Consider the following 25515-nt stretch of genomic DNA (forward strand, 5'->3'; position numbering starts at 1 on the left):
CAAACTCAGCAGCACGGGGTGGAGGCTAAGAACAGGGGCTGCGCAGTCAAGGAGGCTAACCGGGTGAAGAGGTGAAAAGGTGTCATTTCACAATTGGGAAAAATGAGGCACACCACAGCGGCTCCGGGACGAGGAGACCCGAGGAAGGGACCGCCGTGGAACTTCCAGTTTCCAGGCCCGCACCTAGCTTACCCCAAATCCGCACGCCCGTCGGGTTTCCGGCACCTGCTCCTCCTGCCTGTGACCTAGGCCCCGCCCCTCACGCTGCTTATTGGCTGCTACATGAACGAGACAAACGCAAGCGACAACCAATGGGAGTGGCCCACGGCGCGTCTTTCCCGGGGAAGCCGACGCGGACGCGGGAACCCGGAAATGCGAGGGAAGGACAAGTGGGGAAAGCCAATCCGCCGCGACAAGGGCTGCGGGCGGTTCAATGGCGAGTCGCCGGGGGCGGGGCCAGAGGCCGGCGGAGAAGGAGGACCCGGGAGTCGGCGGCCCCGTGCTGGGAGTGCGGGGAAGGCGGTTGGGGTTCTGAAAGCTGCGCGCGGTGAGAAGGGGGCAAGCCCTAGGGGCTCGAGAGGACGGAACCGGGAAGGGTGCGGCGGGGCCGCGAGCCCTGGGCGGGGTTCGGGAAGGGAGGCTCTGCAGTCCTGGAAGGGACTCAGACCGGTCCCCTCCCCTCTCCGGGCCTCAGTTCCCCCTTTCTAGGGAAGTGTGGGGGAGAGATTCGCGCCTCCCGGAACGCACTCCTTCCCCGCACACACCCCTGGCACCGGCGAACCTCCCCATTGCCTGTACCGCCCCGCCCAGGAGCCTGTCCCCTCGGGAAGTCCGCCCAGACCCCTGGACCCGCGCAGCACTCCAGGCGCACCCCTATTAAAGCGCACCCCAAGCCATTTCACATGTTCTGTGGCAATGGGCCAGGCTCCCCATAAGACTCCGAACCCCGTGATCCATCAGTCATTCCCAAGTCAGGACCAGCCCAGAGCATGTGCACAGACCCTGCTTAGTAATAAGGTAGAAATCGAGACCTGGGGACCGGGCTCAGAGGCCCTGGGGTTTCCTTCCGGATGCCTCTGTTTACCTCCTGTGGGCCTTCTGGAATTTAACTTAAGCTCTCTGTGTCTTGGTTTCCCTTGTCTGTAAAATGGAGCTAGGGGTAGCTCTTCCTTCATAGGGTGGCATGAGGGTGAAATGAGGCAATGCGTGGCCAGTACACTGCTCAGCACCTAGCACACCATAGTTGCTTAGTAAGTGCTTATTGTTAGCATAGTGTTTGCATACCTGGCCCCACCTCCACTCCCACTGCCAGCCCCAAGCAGATGCAAGCCGTGTTGTCACTGAGGCCAAGCACTGTGGCCCACAGCCTGAGTTCCTTTCGAGATGCTCGAACTGCTCATCCTCTTGGTGGGGTCCCTTCTGGACAGGCCAGAAACGGAAGGCCAGAGAGGGGAAGGGCACTGTGGGAGCTGTGGCTGAATATCAGGGCAAGGGCAATAAATGAGGCCACCCAACAATTGTGCTTATCAAAGATTGGGCGTCAGAACTGCTGTGGCTGATCTGCATGGGTGTTTGTCAGTCATTTGTGTCCCAAATGTTTAACATATGTCCACAAATCCAGTGTTTGTGGTCAGAAGCCACAGGGATATATGGAAAGGGGGACACTTTAGAGCCGTGGGGTTCCTGAGTTCAAGTCCTAAGGCTGTCACTTGCTCCCGGCGAGACTTTGGGCAAGGGACTTCACCTCTCTGAACCTCAGTTCCCTCACCTGGAGAGTGGGGTGAAAACAGCTCAAGTCGTTGAAGATTGCAGGAGGTGACCCATGTGAGGCATTTGGTGCTTAGCACACGGCCTGGATTATGGCAAGTGATCATTAATTGTTGGACCACAGCAGTGTTATTTTCACATTCACACTGCCCAGGTGGTGGCACCAGTCCTTCCAGGCTGGTCCCTCCTCTAGTGAGATCCAGTCCTTGGCTTGCCCCCACCCCATCTCTCTAGTGAGCTAAAGGAGCAGAAGTCTCCAAACCCATCTTCCCGACTGAAGTCACACCATGTCCTAAACGTGTCTGTTTCTCTTGTGACCCTTGGCTCCTTGCAGATCCTGCTCTCTCTCAGCTGCCTGTGGACATGCGCAAAGGGCCCGCTCCTGAGTCCAGATGATGCTCATGCCAATGGCTTCAGTGATGGCAGTGACTGAACCGAAATGGGTCTCGGTCTGGGGCCGCTTCTTCTGGGTGACGCTGCTGAGCATGGTGCTGGGGTCCCTGCTGGCCCTGTTGCTGCCCCTGGGGGCTGTGGAGGAGCAGTGCTTGGCTGTGCTCAAAGGCCTCTACCTGCTCAGGAGCAAACCGGACAGGGCGCAGCATGCTGCCACCAAGTGCACCAGCCCGTCCACGGAGCTCAGCATCACCTCCAGGGGCGTGACACTGCTGGTGGCCAAGACCAAGGCCTCTCCAGGTAAGACAGACTGGCCGTCTTCCTCAATGCTTGTTAACTGGACAGACCGACATAGAATGTGTGTCGTGTCCTGTATGCGGGGCATCGGGGTATTGTGAACAAGTCAGCCCTGAGCTCCTAGTATAGACAAGGTGACGTGACTGAGACAGTGTCACAAGTGTAGTGATGGGGAAGCATAAAGGGCTGTAGGAGCATACCAGGAAGGCTCCCTGGAGGAAGTGACACCTGGGCTGGGACCCAGTTGTTAAGTAGGAGTCATCCAAGGTGAAGGGCATCCAAGGAAAAGGACTCCAGGCAGAGACCAGAGGTTAGTTGTCATAACTGACATAACTGTCGTAAGAGAGCCTGGTGGCATTCAAGGAACTAAAGGAAGTTGAATGTGTGGGGCTGATCCTCAGGTGGCCAAGAGGGGCCAGGACAGGAGGGCTAGGGCTAGAGCAGGCTCCCCACCTCCACCAGTTCTCTGTGGTTGAGACTGAATGTGCATTGTTAGATGGCGGTGGCATCCCTGGCCTCTCCCCATGAGATGCCTGTAGCACTCCCTACACCTCCTCAGTTATGACAACTAACCAGGTCTCCAGACGTCACCAAATGTCCCCTGGGGCGCACAATCAAACCACTGGGTTAAAAGAGTTAAAGAACAGTCCCGGGATGGTGAAGCCCCCAGGGTCTAGGAAGAGTGGGGAGTTGTTAACACCTTTGGGCCTGCAGGGGCAGGAACCTGTGTCACCAGCACAGGACGAGCTGGAGATGTAGGAGAGGGCCTACACTGGGAGCTGTGGCCAACAGGAAAGGCCCAGCAGAGAGGGCCCAGGCAGAGTAAATGCCTAGAACTTTCTATGTCCAGAAGGCAGGAGACTAGGAAGCCAAGGAGATGCCTCCCAGAATACAGAGTGGCTCTGGGGACACACAGATAGTGACTGGCATACCACCACATGGCTGGGGGAACAGAATGGTATCAGGCACGTTGAGTACACACGATGTGGCTGGAACAAGCTCCCCAAGGCCAGGGACCCAGGCTGGTCATCATGGTTTCCCACAGAGACCAGCACAGGTGACAGCCTCCCTGAATGTCCTCTGCCCCCTAGCCTCCCTCACAGCACTTCTTTGGCTCTCTTCCAGCAGGTAAGTTGGAAGCCAGAGCCGCCCTGAACCAGGCCCTGGAGATGAAGCGCCAGGGCAAGCGGGAAAAAGCCCAAAAGCTCTTCATGCACGCCCTCAAGATGGACCCGGACTTCGTGGACGCACTCACCGAGTTCGGCATCTTCTCGGAAGAAGACAAGGACATCATCCAGGCGGACTACTTGTACACCAGAGCATTGACCATCTCACCCTACCATGAGAAAGCACTGGTCAACCGCGATCGGACACTGCCGCTCGTGGAGGAGATCGACCAGAGGTATTTCAGCATCATCGACAGCAAAGTGAAGAAGGTCATGTCCATCCCCAAGGGGAACTCGGCTCTGCGCAGGGTCATGGAGGAGACCTACTACCATCACATCTACCACACAGTGGCCATTGAGGGCAACACCCTCACCCTCTCGGAAATCAGGCACATCCTGGAGACCCGCTATGCCGTGCCCGGGAAGAGCCTGGAGGAGCAGAACGAGGTCATCGGCATGCACGCGGCCATGAAGTACATCAACACGACTCTGGTTTCGCGCATCGGCTCCGTCACCATCAGCGATGTGCTGGAGATCCACAGGCGGGTGCTGGGCTACGTGGATCCCGTGGAAGCCGGCAGGTTTCGGACAACACAGGTCCTGGTCGGACACCACATCCCTCCCCATCCGCAGGATGTGGAAAAGCAGATGCAGGAGTTTGTACAGTGGCTCAACTCCGAGGATGCCATGAACCTGCACCCAGTGGAGTTTGCAGCCTTAGCCCATTATAAACTCGTTTACATCCACCCTTTCATTGATGGCAACGGGAGGACCTCCCGTCTGCTCATGAACCTCATCCTCATGCAGGCGGGCTACCCGCCCATCACCATCCGCAAGGAGCAGCGGTCCGAGTACTACCACGTGTTGGAAGCTGCCAACGAGGGCGACGTGAGGCCTTTCATTCGCTTCATCGCCAAGTGTACTGAGACCACCCTGGACACCCTGCTTTTTGCCACAACTGAGTACTCGGTGGCACTGCCAGAAGCCCAACCCAACCACTCTGGGTTCAAGGAGACGCTTCCTGTGAAGCCCTAACCCTAGAAATCCTCCCTCAGTGACACAGGCTGTCCTGAGGTAGGAAAAAAAAAAAGAAACAGCATTTCTAGAAACCTAGTCACTTCCTAAAGCAAAAGGAGAAACATTCTTTACCTCCAAATGTTTTAGTTTAAAAAAAAAAAAAAAAAAAAACTAAGTTATGAAGCCTTGTCTCTAAAATAACTTATAATTCAACCAAGCTATTTATTTTCTTCTTTGGAGCAAGCTAGTCAGTGTTGTGTGGTGTCTGCTGTGTCTTGCTGGTGGCCGCGCTTTAGGGGCAACAGTGCCACCGTGTGACCAGAACACACGGTGTTCTGGAGCAGAATTTGCACTAAGGTGGAGGAGCGGCCAGGAGGTGTGGGATAGGGCCCAGAGCCACTGACATAACTCCTCCAAGTGCTTCTCTGAAACAGGCTGAGAGGTTCTGTGACTGCAACTGGGAAGTCAGACCCAAGTCGCAGCTGAGAGAAATGGTTGAAAGCTCACTTTCTCAAGGTTTAGATTAGTGGTGACTAACTTCCAAGCAAACTTCATAGAAGAGAAAATGAATGCCGACATTCCTTACCTCCAGGAAGACTTTTTGAGCCATAGTTTGCAAACTTTAGTGCCAGCGGCTGTTTTTTTTTTTCCCATATTGAGACTATTTTTCTAATTAAGAATCGGGGGTAGCCATAAAAAGCTGTATGTTAGAGGGGGAAACATGGCAGGTGGGCAGTTTGGTTTTGTGTATCGGCGTTTCTCTCACACTTCATTTGTAGCAATTCAGGCCAGATGTTTTCGTCTAAAATTCTCTAGGCTTGTCATTCCACCTGTATCGTGCTGCAAACCAGGTGTTATGCTAGTAGGCATCTGCCCTCACCCCTCTGCCTGAGTTTTCTGTAGGCAGATGTTAACCTGAGAAAACAAGTGCCACGTGGACACCAAGTAAGCATTTTTGATAATGAATTAGAGCACCAGTTTCTACTGAACGGAGCAAAAACCTTCAGCCATGGCCAGGCTGCATGCCTTTGGTCCTGGAGTTTCATCTACTTACTGCCTGGACCCCCTTTCCACAGCCTTTGCACTGTCCCATGTCCCATCCCCCTGGGTAGGCAGAAGAGATTGCCTCGGAGTGGCCTTATTTTTCTCGCAACTTGTGAAATGATGCAGTGCTATATGTAATATGGCTGAGTTTCCAAGCTGTCATCCAATGGAAGTAGAATCTTCTCTTTCAATCATATGGCACAGGTGCCAATATGACTGCTGCTATTTAGAGTCAGAGTGGTGGAAGTCACTGGGTCCCTTTCCCAGTGACAGAGCCCATGATGTCTAACACTGTACTGCACTTTGTCAGTGTGTGAGTGACGGTGAATACACAGTGCTGTCTCTTTGATTTGGTAATTCCATTCCTGACAGTAATGAGGCCACTGCTCTAAAGTAGTTTATACAGTTCTTCAGTTGTATAAATAGCACAGAGTAGTTTTTGAAAGGTTAAGAAAAATAAGTGAAAAGATATATACGATATATGAAATGGCTCCAAATGATAATTATTCAAACCTTTATAAAATATGTTTTCATACTCTTACGCTGCCAGAGGTACTTCTTAAAACTCTTCTCGTCTTGGTTTTATAAGCACACCAAGGAGGTCTGACAGATGTGCTTGCTTCTACTATAGAGCAAGAGAATTTGCACTTTAGCTATATGTGAAGGATATTATTTTAACAAGTTCCTGATTCTAATAAAGTTATTTTATTACATGAATGCTTGAGGCTTTGCTGTCTTATTTGGGAGATGTTCCCATCTGTCAGTAAGGGCAGTGGGGGTATTCTGACCTTTAGCCCTATTCATAATACTGTTCTGGGAGAGCAGCAGATCCAAGACGGTGATTTCCATGGGCAAGAGACCCAGAAGTTGGATAAACCGCCTACCTAGGTGGATAAGGATGAATTACTGATTTTTTTTTTTTACTAAGAGTGAAGTAACTGAAGTACTTTTTCACGTTTCTATTTATCATCAGTTCTGGATTTTCTGGGGAAGACACACAAACCCACTCATGTGGTCCTGGAAATCCATTTCTAGAATAGTCAACACCTGGAACCTAAATTGGGTTCTGCTCAAGCCTGAAAAGGTTTGCCCCTGTAACAAGGCTGGGCTGACATCTGCAAGTATGACATTAAGGTCAGAATACTGGTTGCAGGCAAGAAAGCCAAACCGTTAATGTGAAGCAGCAAAAAGTAAGGCCACACTCACCCATAGTGATATTCATGGCTCTTCATGTGTCAGGTCCCCAACCATGAGGGCTCCCTCTGAGCTACCCAAATCATCACACCAGCTGAACAACCGAACAGCCTTCCAAGCAGCATCACAGAGAATACTGCAGGAGGAACGCGTGGGACAGCAAAGGTTCTTGCTGTTATCAATAGCCACCGTTTGAATTTAATTCAGAAGTAAAGCCTAGTAAAAAGTTGGTTTTGTATAAAAAAGAGATGGAGGGGAACCTACATTTTAAAAGACCTAAGAGGCTTACCAACCAATAATTTGCAGGGAGGAGAGCTGATATTTATAGGAAGGTAGAAATTTGAGTGGACAGTTGATGACATTAAGGGATTACCACTAATGTTTCTAGGAGTGAAGGCCTTTCAGTCCTCCTGAGACACCTGCCACAACATTACTGGATGAGCACAATGACATCTGGAACGTGCCTCAATATAACAGAGGGTGGAGGGGAAACAGACATGAAGGAAGAGGGGCTGGGAGTTGAGGAATGCTGGAAGCTGAATGGTAGGCACACAGGAGTTTATTTTACTGTTCTGTCTACTTTTTAATTGGTTATATTAAAAAATGTTAAGTTAAAAAAATATAGAAAACCCGACTGATGCACAAAAACTTAAACTTACACAACAGATAAATGAGGAGTTGATTCCCATGACATATACAAGGCTTCCCTGACGTCTTTCTCCAGAGTGTCTTAATAAAGCAAGCTTCCCCTACTGAACTGGCAATGCTGTTTTCAAAGCAATAAATATTATTTGATAAAAGATGTGAGGTAAAAAAGCTCAAAAGCTCCAGTGTCAAACTGCTATAAACTGAACTGTATAAAACTGAAGACACATCACAGCTGAAATAATTTAAATCAAAGTGACAATGGGATTTGACTTACAAAAGTTCTATTTACACATCTATTAGGTAAAGCAAGGTACACCCACTTCAAAACACATCTGTATGTGAATGCACATCTGAGTACCATTCAGCAAGAAGTTTTGAAGAGAACTTCAGTTTAATAAAGCTAAATGGGGAGAATTGAAGTTTGCATTTGACATGGTATTAAACAAAACCAAAGGGCTGAAACTCATGTTTAGACAACACAGGTCACTAGTCACTAGGCAAAGAAAACAGTCCACGGCAGGTGGCACAAATAATTCCTATACAAAACAAATGTTGCAAATATTCTGCTTTTAGGAAACATGAAACAATGGCTGACATGTCATTTACAAATACGTAATATAAAAATGCCCAGCCCCCTTGAACAAAACTCCAGCAAATGTTTTATAGCTGACTTCCCTCAGACCCACCCCCACAAGAGGCCATTCTGGTGAATTACTAGCATCTACCATTTCATCTTTTAAAATTAAAAGAATGACGGGCACATGTGCTGTGCAGGGTGTAAGAGAAGTGTCATACAAAAAGGGGCCGGAGCTGGCCAGAAACATTTGGACAACTGTGTCTCAAAAACTGTGTGTTCTCATTTTGCTTCTGTGCCTCAGTCTTTAAGATACAAAACTATCTCAGGACACCACATCCTGGGCCCAGCCTGCAGAGTGGTCACTTTTCTGCCACTGCCCTCAATATGAGGGAGCACTGAAAGGCTCTTGACTTAGAACCCCTTCCCCTTTCTGTCTAAAGCAGAGGAGCCATCTGTGGTTGCGAGCGGGCAGCACATCAGGCCTGTCCATCCCCAGTGCACCGCTGGGTGGTGGGAGGTCCGCCGGGCCAGAGTGAAGTAAGGCATTTCCTGTCTCCTAGAGTCCCGTTCACTTTCTCAGAAACAGCTTGGCAAAATCGGCATTGGACATCTTGGGTGCCTCGGTGGCCGCTGGGGTGGCAACTGCAGGAGCCGCGGCAGGGCCGTTCTCGGCCTGAGGAGCTGCAGCACCTGGGCGCTGCAGGGCACGAGGCAGTAGAGACAGCTGCGTCCTTCCCTTCCCCCTCCTAGAAGAGCAAACACTGAATGGACCTTTTGAAGCAACAATTCGTGGCCCCTCATTTATTTGTGAAAATAAGCCAAGACAGTTTTAATATAACCAGAAGTTAAAAGGTAAAAAAAAAGGATGAGATAATCCCTGCCTCCTTAATTCTGTCTATTAAGTAAAAACTGCTTCAACAGACTTGGCCTTGTTCAGTTTTGGCAAAGATCAACCCTGAGCACCAGTCACACTCAGAGAGGATCAGTGTGACTATCACCTCTCAGACCTCACCAGTCACCCGGCAATTCCGCTATCTCCTCCTCATCCCTAGCCGGCAAAAAGCACAGCTTACGTGGATCATAGCTAGGGCTGCAGACTGGCACACACATGGGTATGAGATTTCTTTTTAAACACACAGATCCAACTGGCAAAGAGGACTTTAAAATAATCACTGCCTTTAGTTCTGTCTGAAATAAATGACAAGTGTAAATTGGCCAGTACCAGGCAGTGGTCACTGCCTAGGCTTGCATCCTGCTCTGGACACCTTGCTCCAGTGGAACCACAGTGATTACCACAAGCCATCTTGGCTTTTCTGTCCTAACAGGAAGCTAATTCATTCCAGGTTAATCCCCCCGTGGTCCATGAACTGGTGCCAGCCAGGACAAAGTTTGCACTAGTCTACCATGCAAGCACTTACGCTCCATATGTCTGTGGCAAAAGCATGGGGCCACCTGGTGCCTTCCTGGTCTCCGGCTTCTCTGGAACCTTCCTCTGAGGAGGGTTGCTGATTGCCACTTTGATGACGTTCTCTTTGATAGTCATGCCGTCCATCTTCATCACAGCCTGCGACGCCTGGGATTCATTTTCATACTCCACGTAGGCCAGGCCCTGGAAGAGGCAAGATCCAGAACCAAGTCAGATCCCACAGACCGGGGACACAACTTCCTCCCGTAGGGCAGGCACTGGGCTTCCTCCCGGAGACCAGCAGGCTAGGCCACTGCAACCGACCCACCAACAAGTTACCTTCCCCACCGCTGCATCCTCTGTCTACAGGCTTATTTCCCCACCCTACTCTCTTTCCTGACTGCTGCTACACACTGTAACTTCAGATAACCCTTCCAAGTTCAGTACACCTTGTACGTGCTGCAGAAGTAGAAAGAAAGAAGGAAACAGACAGATGGACCAGTATAAATCCAGCAAATAAACCAAGAGGTGGATGGGACACAGGGCCAGCAGCCCAGGTGCCCAGGTGAGCCCTGGTGTTTCTGTGCCTTTATCCGCTCCCTCATTTCATCCTCTTTTTCTCTCCATTAACCTGGATAAAGGGGAGGGAGAGTGGGCAGTGGGTAGACAGTAATGAAACCACTTACTACTCAAAATGGGGCACAAAAGGACTTAGCAGGAGACTGAGGGGGCAGGAAGGAAAGACAGGAGAAGAGGCACTGCAATGGAGGGACTCAAGGGGCCTGGCTGGAGGCCCCAGGGAAAGAGAGGCCTGGGACAGAGGGAGGAGACTGCAGGAGGGTGCCCACCCGAAAGCCCGTGTGCTGCGGGTCACAGGGCTTCCCCCAAGCCCCACAGCCAGGGGCCATACTGTGGTGAATTCATGATCATCTATTTCCAAATGCCTTATTCTTTTTAGTACAATTAACTACAAACAGGTTAATCTGACTCCAAATACAAGTAGAGCTAAGTGTGCAGATCTTTCTGTGAAATTAACTTTTGTTTCTCAGCAGACAAACTAGGAACCCATTCTAGAGGTTAAATCATCTTTGAACAGATACAGAAACGAAGTTTGCCCAAGCCTTGAAGACAAGGCACAATCTGCTCTGACTCTGACCTTTGGTTTGCCAGCCCGGTTGGTGACCAGCCTGAGGTCCTTCACGGTGCCATGAGCCTTACAGATTTCTTCTAGTTCCTCTTTAGTACAGGAGAAAGGCAGGCCTGAGATGAACAGCTTGTGTTTCTCTAGGGAAGTGCTGTACCTGAACACCTATAGGAAGAAGGAAGACAGAGAAAAACCATGATTCGAGTCATGACCCAGCTCACCTGACTCCTCTGACACCAGCCTTGTCCCCAGAAGCAGCCCAGCCAGGCAGACTAGAGCCAAGCCATGCTCTGAAACTTGTTAACGGGGCCACCGGAGCCAGTCACTTAACCTCTCCAGGCCTCCGTGTCTTCCTCTGTAAAACGGCAAGAATAAAAGTAGCCATTCACAGAGTCTGATGAGGAGTCAATGAGCTGCCACACATAAAGCATTCAGCACAATCCCTTGTCATTACTAAGCACCCAGCAAGAAGAAGCCATGCCATGAGTCAGACCTCAGTGAACCAGCTCAGGATGGACCTTGGCTCACAAGGAAGTTTAGATCCGAACAGAGCGTAAAACTTCCACATCTATCCTAAATATCACTGCTGCAGGAAGAAAGTGCCTGTCTAAAGCAACCACAGATGAAAGGCATTCTTTTTTTTCCATAAACCTACCTTAAAATCGGGGTTTTTGCTCTTATCCACACAGGGGGAAACAAACATTGGCCTCCCTTCTACACTTTTCCGGTCCATCTCCAGTGCCTGAAGGGCTGATTTCTCTTCTTTAAACTCCACGTAGCAGTAGCCTCGGAAATCTCCACGGTTGCTAAAGATGGGTCGGATCTGGACCACCTCCCCACAGGCCTCGAAGAGTGGCCTGAGCTTCACATCCGGCTCCTGCATGCTGTAGGGCAGGTTGCTGACAAAGACGGTGATGCTGTCCTTGCTGCTGTCGTGCAGCACCTTGGGCATGTCCCTCTTCAGGGAGGCTGCCTTCTCCTTCTGCTTCGAAGGGGGCTCCACGTCTATGGCGGCACATTTCCCAGCAGGCCCTGCTGCTACTTCTACATTTTGTGTTTCTCCAGCTGCAGGGATGCTGTTCTCGACCCTTCTGCGTTTGGAAGGCTGCTCTACAGGTTTTCAAAAGAAAAGTAGCCATGGTTAACTGTTACTTCTCTTCAGGGAGCTTGAACAGAGGGGTGAAGTGAAAGTGCTGTGACAGCTGCATGTGACACTCACTCCCTCGCCAGACTCGGAGGGGCAAGCACCACCCCTGAGAAGCCTTTTGTGATCTGCCTGACCTGTCCCATGACTTTCTGTGCCCCAATTACACTCAGGTAAGTGGGCTCAATCAAGTGGAAGTAATAACATAAATCCCCATTGTCCACTCTTAATTATACAAAAGGCCAGTGGATCTCAAAGTTCAGAAGGCAAATTCCAGGGCCCCTCTCCTACAAAGCCCAGGTCAGCAGGGTTGGGATAGGACATGAGAATCTGCACTGGAAAAACACCCTAGTGACTGATACCTGTGCCCCAGGGAGCACATTTTGGAAAGCACAAAGGGTCTGTGGTTTCTAAAACACTTTCAATATGGCCTTGTGTCCTTAAGAGAGCTTAACCACAATCTGCTACTGCAGTCTGTCCTCACCACTGCCTCCAGAGGGCCAGTACTGAAGCTCAACAGACGTCAGCCTCCGGCAAACAGACCTCCCCGTCAGTTCACCCACTGCCTTTCCAATGCAATGTAAGCCCTGCACACTGCTACTGTATTCAAGAGTGTCCCTGGGCTGGGTCCAGCTGACTGGCCCACCTCCCACTCCAGCCTCCTTGACCACTGCCCCATCCCTCTCCAATGCATCCGAGTTCAAACCCAATTATCTGCTGCTCACAGAGAATGCCAGGCTGTGCTGTGCCTTCAGGCTGTACTAACATTGGCTCCCTGTCTAGCTCAGACCTTCCCTTCTCGCTGCCAGACGGTCACTAGGTCTTCACCCTGGATGCCGCATCTCTTCCCCCACAGTCTTCCTGGTACGAAGCTGACCCACTAGTGCCTTCTTTGGCCTCCACCAGTATTAACAACACCATCTCCCACAGTCCTGATCACATGCCATGCCCTGATCACATGCTACTGCGGTCACACATCACATTTGCCTTATTCTGCTAAACTGGGAGGCCAGTGGAGCAATGGGCCACCCTCAGTCATTTAGGAAAGCCCAAACGAGGTGTGCGAGCAAGGTCAACTCAATGATGGATGACTCCATTCCCAGTTCTCTCTGGCTCACACATCTGTATTAAGAAAGTATACAGAGTCCTTTCAAGTCCAGAGACAATTCTTTGTTTTGTTTTGTTTTGTTTTGTGTTTGAGACAGCGTCTTGCTCTGTCTCCCAGGCTGGAGTGCCAACAGCATGATCTCTGCTCATTGCAACCTCTGCCTCCCGGGCTCAAGTGATTCTCTTGCCTCAGCCTCCTGAGTAGCCAGGAAAACAGGCGTCCGCCACCACGGCCAGCTAATTTTTGTATTTTTAGTAGAGGCAGGTTTTCACCATGTTGGCCAGGTTGATCTTGAACCCCTGACCTCAGATGATCCGCCCACCTCAGCCTCCCAAAGTGCTGGGATTACAGGCATGAGCTACCGTGCCCAGCCACCAGAGACAATTCTTTACCTTGACTGACTCTCTGAAATAAATATGACCCAGAGCTGCCCGTCCCTGAAATTAGAAGGGTGAAAGAAACACTGCTGGAAAATTCCACTAAGTCAGAACCATTAAAAGCAGGGCCAAGGCCGGGTGCAGTGTCTCATGCCTGTAATAACAGCACTTTGGGAGGCCAAGGCAGGAGGATCATTTGAGGTCAGGAGTTCGAGACCAGCCTGGCTAACATGGTGAAACCCCGTCTCTACTAAAATATAAAAATTAGCTGGGTATGGTGGCTGGTGAACTGTAATCCCAGCTACTCGGGAAGCTGAAGGAGGAGAATCACTTGAACCCAGGAGGCGGAGGTTGCAGTGAGCCGAGATCATGCAACTGCACTCCAGCCTGGGCGACAGAGCGAGACTCCCTCTCAAAAAAAAAAAAAAAAAAAAGTAGGGCCAAGCCTGGCAGGTCTGTGCAGGGTGGGGGCTGCAGCAGTGGTACAGGATGCTAGAGCCTGAATGGAAGGAAGAAGATGGGCAGGCATGGGGCAGTGACAGGGACCCAGCAGCCTAGATCTGGAAGCCTGAGTGAAGGAGGCAAAGGTGTCCGTGCAGGGCCGTGCCTGGTCCCGGGTGTGGGAGACCAAACAGGGTGGGGATGGCACATATGAGAAGGGGAGGCAGGGACAGGAAGTTGATTACATACCTACAGGGGCCAGGTGGAGTAAGTGAGGATGCTGAGGATAAAGGGAGCCAAGTTTCTCAAGGTCAGAAAAGGGTGTGACACAGCTGCACATGGTGGCTCACACCTGTAATCCCAGCACTATGGGAGGCCAAGGCAGGCAGATCACTTGAGGCCACAAGTTCAAGACCAGCCTGGCTAACATGGCGAAACCCGATCTCTACTAAAAATATAAAAAATTAGCCAGGTATGATGGTGCGTGCCTGTAATCCCAGCTACTTGGGAGGCTGAGGCACAAGAATCACTTGAACCCAGGAGGCAGAGGTTGAAGTGAGCCAAGATCACCCCACTGCACTCCAGCCTGGGCAACAAAGCAAGACTCTGTCTCAAAAATAAATGAATAAATTTTAAAGAGAGAAGGGCGTTGCAAGTATGAAAGGGAACCCCGTGGTGTTAGACTGGAACTGGAGGTATTGGTGTGAAATCATGACTTTCAGTATACACAAATAGTTACAGAAATAAATATGGACATAAATATGTGTACACATGCACACACGCGCGCACACACACACACACACACACTCCCTACCCTCGACCACTCAGGCCTGGGAACAATAACCAACAGCAGTGAGCACAACTAGCACCTTCTAAATACCACTTATCACTCAAAGGAACCTTGGAGAAATGATGGATTCCAGGGCTGAACTATGGAAAGTACAAGATGACCCTTGGGTATTGTGTGCTAGAAGGTAAGGAAATGATCAAAGAACAAGGGGACAGGTCAAAGGGACATAGAAGCCTGTGTGAAGGAACTCTTGCTAGCCAAACCTGGGATAAGTAGAGCATCAACATAAATAATTATCAAAAGGGTTGTCACCAGCGATGGAACAAAGCGAATCACAGTCCACCTGATGGGACTCAATGGGCAGGCCACAGGAGCACTTGTGCACTATTCCTGCCCAAGATGCATGAGGGGAATCCAATGCTTAGGGAGCATCAAACACACCCAGGCTGAGGGACACAACACAGCAACTGGCCTGCCCCCTTCCAAGACTGCAGGTCATCAGAGTGAAAGAAAAGCTCAGGAATACTCCAGACTGAAGGAGATCCAGGAGACAGGAAAACTAAACACAATAGTGCATCCTGAACTGGATCCTTTCACTACAAAGGACATTATCAGGACAAATAGGAACCCATAGCTCATTGCTAACCCTGGCTCTGATGGCTGCATTCTAGTCATGGAGAAGAGGGCCCCTTGTTTGCAAGACATACACCCTAACAGTGATCAAAGGGTAATGGGTATCAAGCTGGTAATGGTTCAGGGAAGAAAGTTCTTCGTACTGTTTTCGCAACTTCTCTAACTTTAAGACGTTTCAAAACACAATTTCTCAAGAGCTCCTTACCTTCTTCATCATCACCCCACTCTTTCTCATCGTCCTCATCTGCTCCGCGCTTCTCTGGGCCTCTGATCTTTTTCTTCTTTTTCAACGCTTTCTTCTCGGCCCGAGCTCTTTTCCGTTGTTCAGCCTTTTCTTCTTCTTGCTGCACAAGGGCTGCTTCCTTCTCTGCAGCCTAGAAAAGTGGGAAGATGATGCATCGCTGGAAGTGGCAATTACATTCACTGTACTGATTTGTCATAAAAGGGGAGAGGGAGTGGAAATTCATTACTAAATGAAAAGCAGAGATCAGGAGAAAAATGTGGACAGGCTCACGGCTGTTCCACACCAGAGCTCATTCAGGTTCTTTGGAATTCTGGATCTGATGTCTCTGTTATATTAGCAATTTCCTCACCCTAATTATTACTCACCTAAAGGAAGGGAAAAAAATCCATAAAACTGGCTGGGCGCGGTGGCTCACACCTGTAATCCCAGCACTTTGGGAGGCCGAGGTGGGTGGATCACGAGGTCAGGAGATCGAGACCATCCTGGCTAACATGATGAAACCCCACCTCTACTAAAAAAAATACAAAAAATTAGCTAGGCGTGGTAGTGGGCACCTGTAGTCCCAGCTACTCAGGAGGCTGAGGCAGGAGAATGGCGTGAACCCAGGAGGCAGAGCTTGCAGTGAGCCGAGATCACGCCACTGCACTCCAGCCTAGGCAACAGAGCGAGACTCCGTCTCAAAAAAAAAAAAAAATCCATAAAACTGAAGCCCTAAATAAGCTGGGGTGTTCATGTTCCACTCACTAGGCTAAGTGAGGCTCTTCTTTATTCTTTTTCATCAATTCTCGTAAATTTTAGAGCCAAAATTCCCTCAATAAATGAAACAAGTACTTAATATTGGGGCTGATGTTTTAAAACAATCTAAAAATGACACGACAGGTTTAAGCATTGATCTAAATATTTTATAATTAATACTGAGTAAAAGACACTTAGGAAAATGTAAAATGTCTTGACAAGAAACATCCATACCAAACTGAGCCAAAATAGCTACCAGAGGTGCCAAAGACTTCAAACAAACATTGTCGTTACCTTCATTCTCTGCTCATTGACACGAGCTAATCGGGTTTCAGTTTTCTGAACAGCTACATCCCAATCTTCTAAAGAACCTTGAAAGAAAGAGAAGCAAAACTTTCACTCTTTAGGATTTTGAAGGATACAATCACATAAACTTTTCTTGATTTCTCTATACCTCCAGAAGAGATCTCTCCCATCAAACAGTAAGAAAATGTAATCCCTGCAGGCTTGAAGTTCAGAATTCAAACAGTCCTTCTAAGTGGGTTTAAAATGTCCCTTTCCTTTCAGGAGAGCCTTGAAAACCAGAATGTGATCTATTAAGGGCTCTAGATGGCAAAGAATATGAAAACGTTCTAATGCAAAAGTACATTTATATTAAGACTGAAGAATTTTAAGAGCTACTCAAATGTTGAGGCATTTATTTCTTATTTTTTGGTGGTCTTTGATTGCCAGTTCTGAGGGGTCCAAACCCAAAATCCAGACCAATACCCACAGGTAAGTTCACATTATTTTTCTATTGGTTCTAGCTCTCTAACACTGAAGGCTCTGAAATTTAACAAGGGATGCAAAGAACACATTGAGCCATTTGCCTCTCCAAGATCCTTTGTTGGACAGACGTTGTACTAGAGCACAGCGACTCTCAAAGGAGGGATCCTGCCCATCAAGAGACATCTGGCAATGTTAAGAGACATTTCTGGTTGTCATGTTTGGTCGCGGTGGGGAAGCTGCTACTGGCATTTCAGGGCTAGAAGCCAGGGATGCCCCTAAACATTGTATAACAGCACAGTCCCCCCCTACAAAGAATTAGAACCCTGTGCTACAGTGACATCACAGTCCTCCTCATAGCTTGCAGAATTTGAGAAGAGCTGCAGGAGGACTCATTTTCAGGACACTTGTGACAGTCTAATCATAGGGCACCACCTAAGTTGGCAGCGTAAACACAGTCTGTCCCCAGACTGTAACCAGATGCTCCTACTTGAGACCAAACAGCAAATGGGTTAGGCTCCAAGCCAGAAGAGAGCCGGGGGTCCCACCTTCTGTCCTCTCCATGGTGAGTAACACTTCGCAGACGTGCTCTGGATAGTCACTGGTGCACTGGACGGCCCGGTGCAGAGCCTTCCGGCAGTGCTGGGTGTCACCATGCGCTCTAAGGCAGAAAACAAAAAGTTGCTGCCACCAGGACACAAAGTGGAAGGCACTCGAAGGGAGAGGCCGTCCTCTCCCAGGCAGAAACTCACTCTTCAGTAACTCTAGCTTCTGAGAAGACCTTAGCTTTCAGATCTATCCATGATGCTTTCTCCTTCCAGTCTCTACAGTCACCTACGAAGGATTTCCCTGAAGCACTCTCTCCCTCAGCCATGTAGGGGCTACTGGAAAGCGTACCTGACAATGTGATCTGCAACCAGCATTCTGCCTTTACAGCATTCACGTGTGGCATATGTGATAGAATTCAAGCTTTCAAGTGAAAATTAGAATTTTGGAAAACTTGTATCTGCCACCACAAGTCTGACAGCTTCCTACTTAAAATACTTTTCTACTAAGATCAATACAGATATGAACAAATACGATTTTTTAATACTATAGGATGAAATATGTCAACATTGGAAGAGCTGCATGATTTAGTGAACTGGGATTTTTCCAAATGTCGTAGAATTATGGCATCATGTAAAAGATAAAATAGACAAATGGGTATTACTGTAACAGAATCTGTCAATATGGTTTCAGATTCCACATGCAACACTGAAGTTTTGCTATAATATGTATGAAAGAAGAATACCCACAATTATCTGAAAATGCTTCTAAAATACCTTTCTTTTCTAACCTCTTATCACACTCTTCAATGAAAACAACAGATCACAACAGACAGAATCGGTAACAGACATGAGAATTTAGCTGTCTTCTACTAGGCCAGGCTAAATATATTTGCAAAAATAGAAAACAATGCCACTTTTCTCACTATTTTATTTTGGGGTCTGGAAAACAGTCACTGCTCAAAAAAGATATTAGTGTTAAATAATGTTATATTTAAATGAATTTAAATGTTCTTTAGATTTCTCAATTTATAAATTATAAATATCAATAGATATAACTCACATACATGAAAGTTTTTTGGGATCCTCCGATTTTAAGAAGGAAAATGGATCCTGAGACCAAAAAAATTGTGAACTGCTGATCTAGGGGGATATTCAACAAGCTTTAACAGTGGTTATCTCTGGGGTGGGATTATAAGACACTGTCACTTTTAGCTGGATACGGTGGCTCACGCCTGTAATTCCTACACTTCGGGAGGCCGAGGTGGGAGGATCACTTGAGGTCAGCATGACCAACATGGTGAAACTGTGCCTCTTCTAAAAAAAAAAAAAAAAAATCCAAAAATTAGCCAGGTGTGGTGGTGCATGCCTGTAATCCCAGCTACTCAAGAGGCTGAGGCAGAAGAATCGCTTGAACCCAGGAGGCAAGGTTGCAGCTGAGATTGCGCCACTGCACTTCAGCCTGGGCAACAGAGTGAGACTCCCCACCTCCCCCGAAAAAAGAAAAGATTAACTGTCACTTTCTATCACATATTTTTGTAAATATTCTGACTAATTTGGGCACACAGTGTTTTTTAAATAGGGAAAAAATCTTCAAAAAAAAAAACCCCAGCAATATAGCAATGTTATGCAATGAACAACGTTCAAGACAGACTGAAAAGTTGGTCACATTCTTTATGTTTTCCCCATGTTATAAATATTGTTAGGCCTATCTTATTTCATTCAAATAGTTTTAAAGGCTTGTAACACATGTATGCTATGATTGCATTTTTATTACAAAAAAATCTAAACATAGAAAAGTCTCAAAGAATGGGTCATGGTTATGACTGGGTCAGTAATTTGAGTTTTTTTTCTCTTAGCTTTTTAGTATTTTCTACTTTTCTATAAAAGCAAATATAAAAAACAAATAGCTCCAAAAGGTCAAATAAAATATCATGCCCAAAAATCAAAACAAAAACAAATTAAAAGATTTTAATCTTTAAAATTTATAGCCGTAAAATTAAAACAGCTATAAGAGTTCCAGGCACAAAATATCATGTCTGGTTCTCTAGCCCTGCCCATTAAAAATGTACCCACTACTGAAAGAGACAGAATGAAAGAAAATAGCCCAGTTCTAAGGAGCTAGTCCAAGCTGGTAGGAGTCAGCCAGGAGTGAAGACAGGTGCACAGCTGACAAGCACTGCCTCCCTCCCCACCCCGAGATCAGTTACCTTTCCAGGTTGTAATACTCTAGCCACATGTTGGCATACTTGGCATTTCCTCTGGTCATGATGCTATCCCAGAGTTCCCGAGCTTTCTGCATGTTATTGCACAGTCGAGCCTAAAATGCATCAGCAGGCTGTTAGGAGACCTGAACTTTAGGACGTTGACACCCATCATACAACATACTTCCAACAGACACACATAAAAAGCACCCCACAACTATTAGTGTTACAGATGTCCCTGGACATTCCCCAGGCCTCCCTCCAGTGGTAAACAACCCAGCCCAAACACTTGAGCCTTTCTGCAGCCACAAGCTAATCTACCTATATTTCCTGAGAACCGAGAGAGGGAGCGCACGGTACTTACTCGACAGTACTGGATAGTCATGTTTTTTATTTTTATCAAGCTTAACTACAAGTGTTTGAGAGACAATGTTAAAAAAAAAAAAAAGGACTGATCTAGTATTAAATGCACACTCTGCTACTAATACTTACAAACTGTGACTTGGGCAAATTACTTAACCTGTAATTCTCAGTTTTCTCATCTTTAAAATGGTTAAAAGATAAGCATCCCATATAGAAACTACCTGACAAATGTTAGTTTCTTCTATCTGACGCTCCCTCAGAGGAGAAAACATGATTAGAATTGTTACAACTCTACCTGCTGATCAAGGGAGGTTCTGTGTCTTACTGACCTTGGTGTCCCTGACCCAGTAATGACATTCAAATGATCATATCCTCTAATTACTTGTCAAATCATCTGTCTTCTACATTAGATAGAAGCCTTACTAGCACAGGAATTCTATCTGTCTTATTCCCACAGTACCTAGTACAGTGCTGACAAACAGTACACGCTCACTGTGCTCTCACAAATGAAGCAAAGAGGCAGAGACAGAAGTAAATGAGTGAATACCTAGCATTTAAACATTTACTGCATAACTTCTAGCTGGGAGCTAATATTTTCACCAACACATTTACAAATATGTGTCAAGCTAAGTAAATAACATGAATCCTTGTAGAGCCTAGATCATTACCTAGGTAAATAACATAAATCCGTATACAGCTTGGGCCATTATCTGGGATTCTGACTCAATTTTAATTAAGGTTTAATAGGATGCTATTAAACAATGGTGGATGGAAGTGATAGATTTGCCAACAACATTTACCTCAATCCTAGCCCAGTTCTGCATAATCACACAGCTTGGATCACCACTCTCATTGAAACCTTCAAAAACAGAATTAGTAAAATTAGAAAGGAACTTGGAGACAAATAGCCTCTGGCTGAAAAGGTACATCAACCAGGAAATAGTACAGACCAGGAAATACAACTGGGCAAAACCACAGGCTGGGGCATACTTACGCTCTTCCACCTCCTGCTTCAGATACTCCAAGGCACGAGTAAAGGCAGCCCTCAACTCCTCCAGCTCTTTACTGGAGTCTAGTGGAAAGTGCAAAAAAAGGCTTTAGGAAACCACATAGCCTGGCTTTGTTTGATTTTTTATCCTATGCTGAAACTGCCTGGAGACCCATTATATACCTGGCATCATGCAAGGGACACAGAAATAAAATTGCCAATTCCTGCCCTCATCACATAGTCGGGGAGAAAGAAATTAGAACAGAATAGAGTATGGACAGCGTGGTGAAAAAGGCGAACACAGGGTGCTGTGGGGGGGAGTCTCCACCAGCTGGGGTGACACAGGCAAACGGGAGAATGGCTAAAGGCTACCTGTATGAGGTGACAGCTGACACGAATGTGCAAGTACAAGTTAGGGGTTTTCTGGTTGTTTTGGGGGGACATGAAGGGGCAGAGGATCCCACAGAGGTACAAAGATTTTTCTAAAACACAGCAGTCTCATTTCAAGAAGTATTTAGGATAAATAAAAAGACCTGAAAGGAGAAATGAGAGCTAAGACTAAAAAGGCTGGCAGGAGCCAGTATAAACAATTACTCTCTTGCTTTACAATCCACACCATGACTTGTTAAAGACAGAAACTGCTAACATTTCTGGGGGAAAAAGTCACCAATACCTCGTCTACATCACTTGCCCAATCACAATGTATCTGGGGAACTGGGACATCTTGCCAAAAGCTGTATTAAGAACATGTTCAGCTCTAAAGTGAAAAACATGTGCTTAAATACCTTGTTTGAAATCAACCCTTCTCCTCAGGTAATCAAGGTATGCCTGCCAAATCTCCACATAATCAGTGGCCTGGATGAAGCCGGCATTCAAAGCTTTCTCGAAGGTTACTGGAGTTGGAGAAAAAGTCAGGATTTCTTACCAATTCAAATGGAAACTAACAGAAAGTTACTACATTCTACTGACTATAAAACACTACATGACTTTAAAGACTAATAGATGCAACAGAATGAAATGAGCTAGACAGGAATGTTGAAGAGAGAAGTTGCTACAGCACTCTACAGACTGTGTTCTAGAAAAAACTTCTTCCATAAGACGCCCTGCAAGAAGAGTTCCAGATCAAGGAAGTTTGGAGAAAAGACTACAACTTCTTAGAAAATACAATGAATATAGCATGTTAAAAACCTCTAAGAAGTCACAAATATAACCAGTTCATCTCTCACTCAGAGCCCTTTTTGTCACTACACCCCATAACCCAAAGAAAACCCCAGGGAACACTGATGTAATGACTTTGTCACTGCTCTCTGTTTTTCACTTGGGACAAATAGCTTAGAAGTTCTCCCACAAAAACATCCGCACCAGAAATTACTTGATGATCAACTCCATGTCTCTCCATGGCCAAGAGGTACCGACTCCATAAGGCAACTGTCCAGGGGCAGTTTCTAACAGCGCGGTTATGTACAGATAAAACCAAATCCTTTACTTTCAGTTGTCGATCCTATGATAAAGAATTCCAGAGTTAGGAAATTAAACTTTATTAAGCATTCACCATCAATAAGACACTGCCAGCACAACCAAGTGACAAAAGAAATGTCCTTATAAACGTCTCTTGTGACCTGGTTTCCTCAACAACAACAAAAATCACTAAGGGGAGTGGGGGAGAAGGAGAGGAGCAACTTACAGGTTAAAACAGCCTTAAGAGACGTCAGCCAATCCTACTGGATAGACCTCATTTGGATTCTTTTATACATACATACTGAAATATTTTATATACACATACAGAAATATTTACCAACAAAACATCATTTCTGGATTTGCTTCAAAGTAACACAGAAGGGACAAGTAGGTGAGACTACAGATCAAAGTAAACTAAAGCTATAATTGTTAATAATTGTTGAAGCTGGGTGAGGGGTGCCGAAGTTTCATTTTACTGATCTGTCTTTTATATGTTTTTATACTTTTATATGTTTACATTTTTGCCATAATAAAAAGTTAAAAGAAAAATATCAATTTGTTATAAGTCCTCAACACAGACAATATGCTAATTTTACTTAGAGTTAGTGACCATTTTTAAATAACTTGAAACACTAAAACTTTCTAAACGAGCTGGCAAAGACGAGAAAAAGCTGATGGAGGAAAAGCAAGAGTAGGGCCGTATGCAACAAACTCCTGGCACTCTTACTGATTTTAAGTAGATTCTAAATTGGAAAAATAAAATGAAATTAGAACAGTGATCTTACTAGGTACTGACTGTAACGGATCCATAAGTCTGGGACAAGGCAGTTCTCGACCAGGGCACGCTCAAAGATCAACTGAATGCGAGCAGGATCGCCAATTTTCATCTCAAAATCGATATATGCTTGATATTCTGCCAGCCTTGGTGCCTCTGCCTGCAACTGGAGTACGGGTAAATTGTATTAAAGTTGAATTAGTTACTGGCAGGAAGCAAAACACATCTGCAAATAAAATAAATTTTGGCTAAACTGGCTACATTAACTACGAATCGCCAAATCCTCACTCTCAGAACCACTCCACTACAGCCTCTACAACTTCTTGAGCAAAACAAGAGTCTTCTCATCTGGTCCAAAGTGCCAGTTCATGGCAGTCACTACAAAGCCTCCATAAACCCTTTTCTAAATCCATTCCTAGACCACAGGGAATTAAGTGGCCCATCAATCAGGAACTGAGTGCCAGTGACCACTGTTAACCACCCTTCCAAACCAGAAGTCATGTTCTTGGGCTACTGAGTAGAGTTAATACAACCAAACTGGAAAATTCTGGTGCCTGATGCTATTTCAGGTTTCTTATTCCAAATATCAGTTCCTGGGAGAATGTAGGAAAATGCAGAAGACAGATGCAGCTGTGCTGAATGTTTAATGATCCAAAGACATACAATCAAATTCTTTTTAGAAGAAAATCTTATTCAACATGTTTCTCTTCAGGCTGATGTTTGCTGATGGCCATGACATAATTGAATGATTGAAGTTTTGGGAAGCACAGGTACATGCAAATCATTTACACATGAAAAAGAAAGGAAGAAGTAGTGCAGGAGAGTAAGAAAACACACTGACTCCGTACATAGAAAGGGGGTGTTTCAGAGCCTCCATTTCCAGTAACGAGGAAAAATTAGTTACCCAGACACACTGTACCATTCAAAACAACTAAAACTGCTAAATTAAATATAATATCTTCTTAAAAGTCATCAACGAACTGGCAAAGAAACAAGAAATACTAAGGACTAAGGACAAAATCTAAATGAGGGTGGCAAGCTAAGTAAATGTTAACCTTTTTTTTTGCTGGCTTGACGTATATTAAGAATTTGACCTTCACAATCCTATTGTTGGCAAAGAAAGATAGAAAAAATAGAGTCAAGAAGCCCAAAAAACCTCAAGCCAGTCCACACACGGACCTACTGCAATGAAATTAGAGGACAGCAAACCAAATCAATGAGATCTTAAAAGCAGTCAGAAGAAAAAACAGTGACTACCTCTGAAGAAGCAAGATTTATACAAACGCTGACTTCTCAACAGCAACAACAGACATCAGAAGACAGAAAGATACAATCAATTGCTGAGAGAACACGTTGTCCATCTAGAATTCTTTTGCTGTTGTTGGTCTAGAATTCTATAGCCTAAGAAAATAATTTTCAAGAAGGGAAGCAAAGACCTTTTCAAACAGAGAAAATCTGTTACCAGCAAATCTCCCTCGCAGGGGGCTCTAAAGGTCAAGTGTTGAAGACACTGGACAAATTTATATTATTATAAAGCTTCACAGAAAGACAAGATATAAGTAGCAGAAACCTATACTATGTTCATAGATTGGAAGATGTAAATTCTTCCCCAAATTGATCTCCAGGTTCAATGCAATTCCAATTAAAAAAAAAGATTTAAAAAATATAACTAGAAAAGCTGATTCTAAATCCGATGGAAGCACTGAAGGCAAAAAAAAAAAAAAAGCCAAGATCCTCTTGAAGAGGAACAATGTGGATGGGACTCACCCCATCCAAGAGCAAAACATAACTCTCATCATTACAACAGTGTAACACAAACCAGTGGGACAGGATAGAAAATCCAGAAGAAAGACCCACACATAAATGGACAGCTAATCTATGACAGATGTGGCACCAGCCTGGCCAACATGGTGAAACCCCGTCTCTACTAAAAATACAAAAATTAGCGGGGCTTGGTGACAAGGGCTTATAATCCCAGCTAATCAGGAGACTGAGGCAGGAGAATCGCTTGAATTGGGGGGCGGGAGTTGCAGTGAGCCGAGATCACGACACTTCACTCCAGCCTGGGTGAAAGCGAAACTCTGTCTCAAAAAAAACAAGTGAAAAGACAAACAACAAACTGGGGAGAAAATCTGCAACACACACAGCCTAAAATAAGACTTAAGACAAAGCACTCCCACAAATCAATTAGAAAAAAGATACATCAAAAGGGAAATTGGTCAGACTTTTTTTTTTTTTTTTTTTTTTTGAGACAGAGTCTCACACTGTTGCCCAGGCTGGATGGAGTGCAGTG

The 25515-nt window shown here is 46.3% G+C and overlaps 2 protein-coding genes across 2 annotated transcripts in view; one reads left to right on the top strand and one right to left on the bottom strand.

Annotated features, from left to right (window-relative positions):
• Positions 1–370: 370 nt before the first annotated feature.
• Positions 371–6401, top strand: FICD (FIC domain containing). Its single transcript, XM_003269986.3, has 3 exons — positions 371–547; positions 2102–2460; positions 3583–6401. The coding sequence occupies exons 2-3, from the start codon at positions 2160–2162 to the stop codon at positions 4656–4658; spliced, it is 1377 nt and encodes a 458-aa protein (XP_003270034.1). The 5' UTR covers positions 371–547; positions 2102–2159; the 3' UTR covers positions 4659–6401.
• A 1363-nt stretch (positions 6402–7764) lies between these two features.
• Positions 7765–25515, bottom strand: part of SART3 (spliceosome associated factor 3, U4/U6 recycling protein) — a 36245-nt gene continuing 18494 nt past the window's right edge. The window contains exons 7-19 of the mRNA XM_003269990.3: positions 23233–23388; positions 22352–22490; positions 21775–21882; positions 20996–21073; positions 20802–20860; positions 19645–19754; positions 17438–17550; positions 16419–16495; positions 15351–15519; positions 11308–11762; positions 10665–10817; positions 9522–9712; positions 7765–8849 (exon numbers count right to left, since the gene is read on the bottom strand). Coding sequence (XP_003270038.1) covers positions 8672–8849; positions 9522–9712; positions 10665–10817; positions 11308–11762; positions 15351–15519; positions 16419–16495; positions 17438–17550; positions 19645–19754; positions 20802–20860; positions 20996–21073; positions 21775–21882; positions 22352–22490; positions 23233–23388 — 1986 coding nt within the window. The 3' untranslated portion in view covers positions 7765–8671. The remainder of the gene's footprint in view (positions 8850–9521; positions 9713–10664; positions 10818–11307; positions 11763–15350; positions 15520–16418; positions 16496–17437; positions 17551–19644; positions 19755–20801; positions 20861–20995; positions 21074–21774; positions 21883–22351; positions 22491–23232; positions 23389–25515) is intronic.

The sequence above is a fragment of the Nomascus leucogenys genome, chromosome 10 (genome assembly GCF_006542625.1).
Source record: "Nomascus leucogenys isolate Asia chromosome 10, Asia_NLE_v1, whole genome shotgun sequence".
Lineage (NCBI taxonomy): Eukaryota > Metazoa > Chordata > Mammalia > Primates > Hylobatidae > Nomascus > Nomascus leucogenys.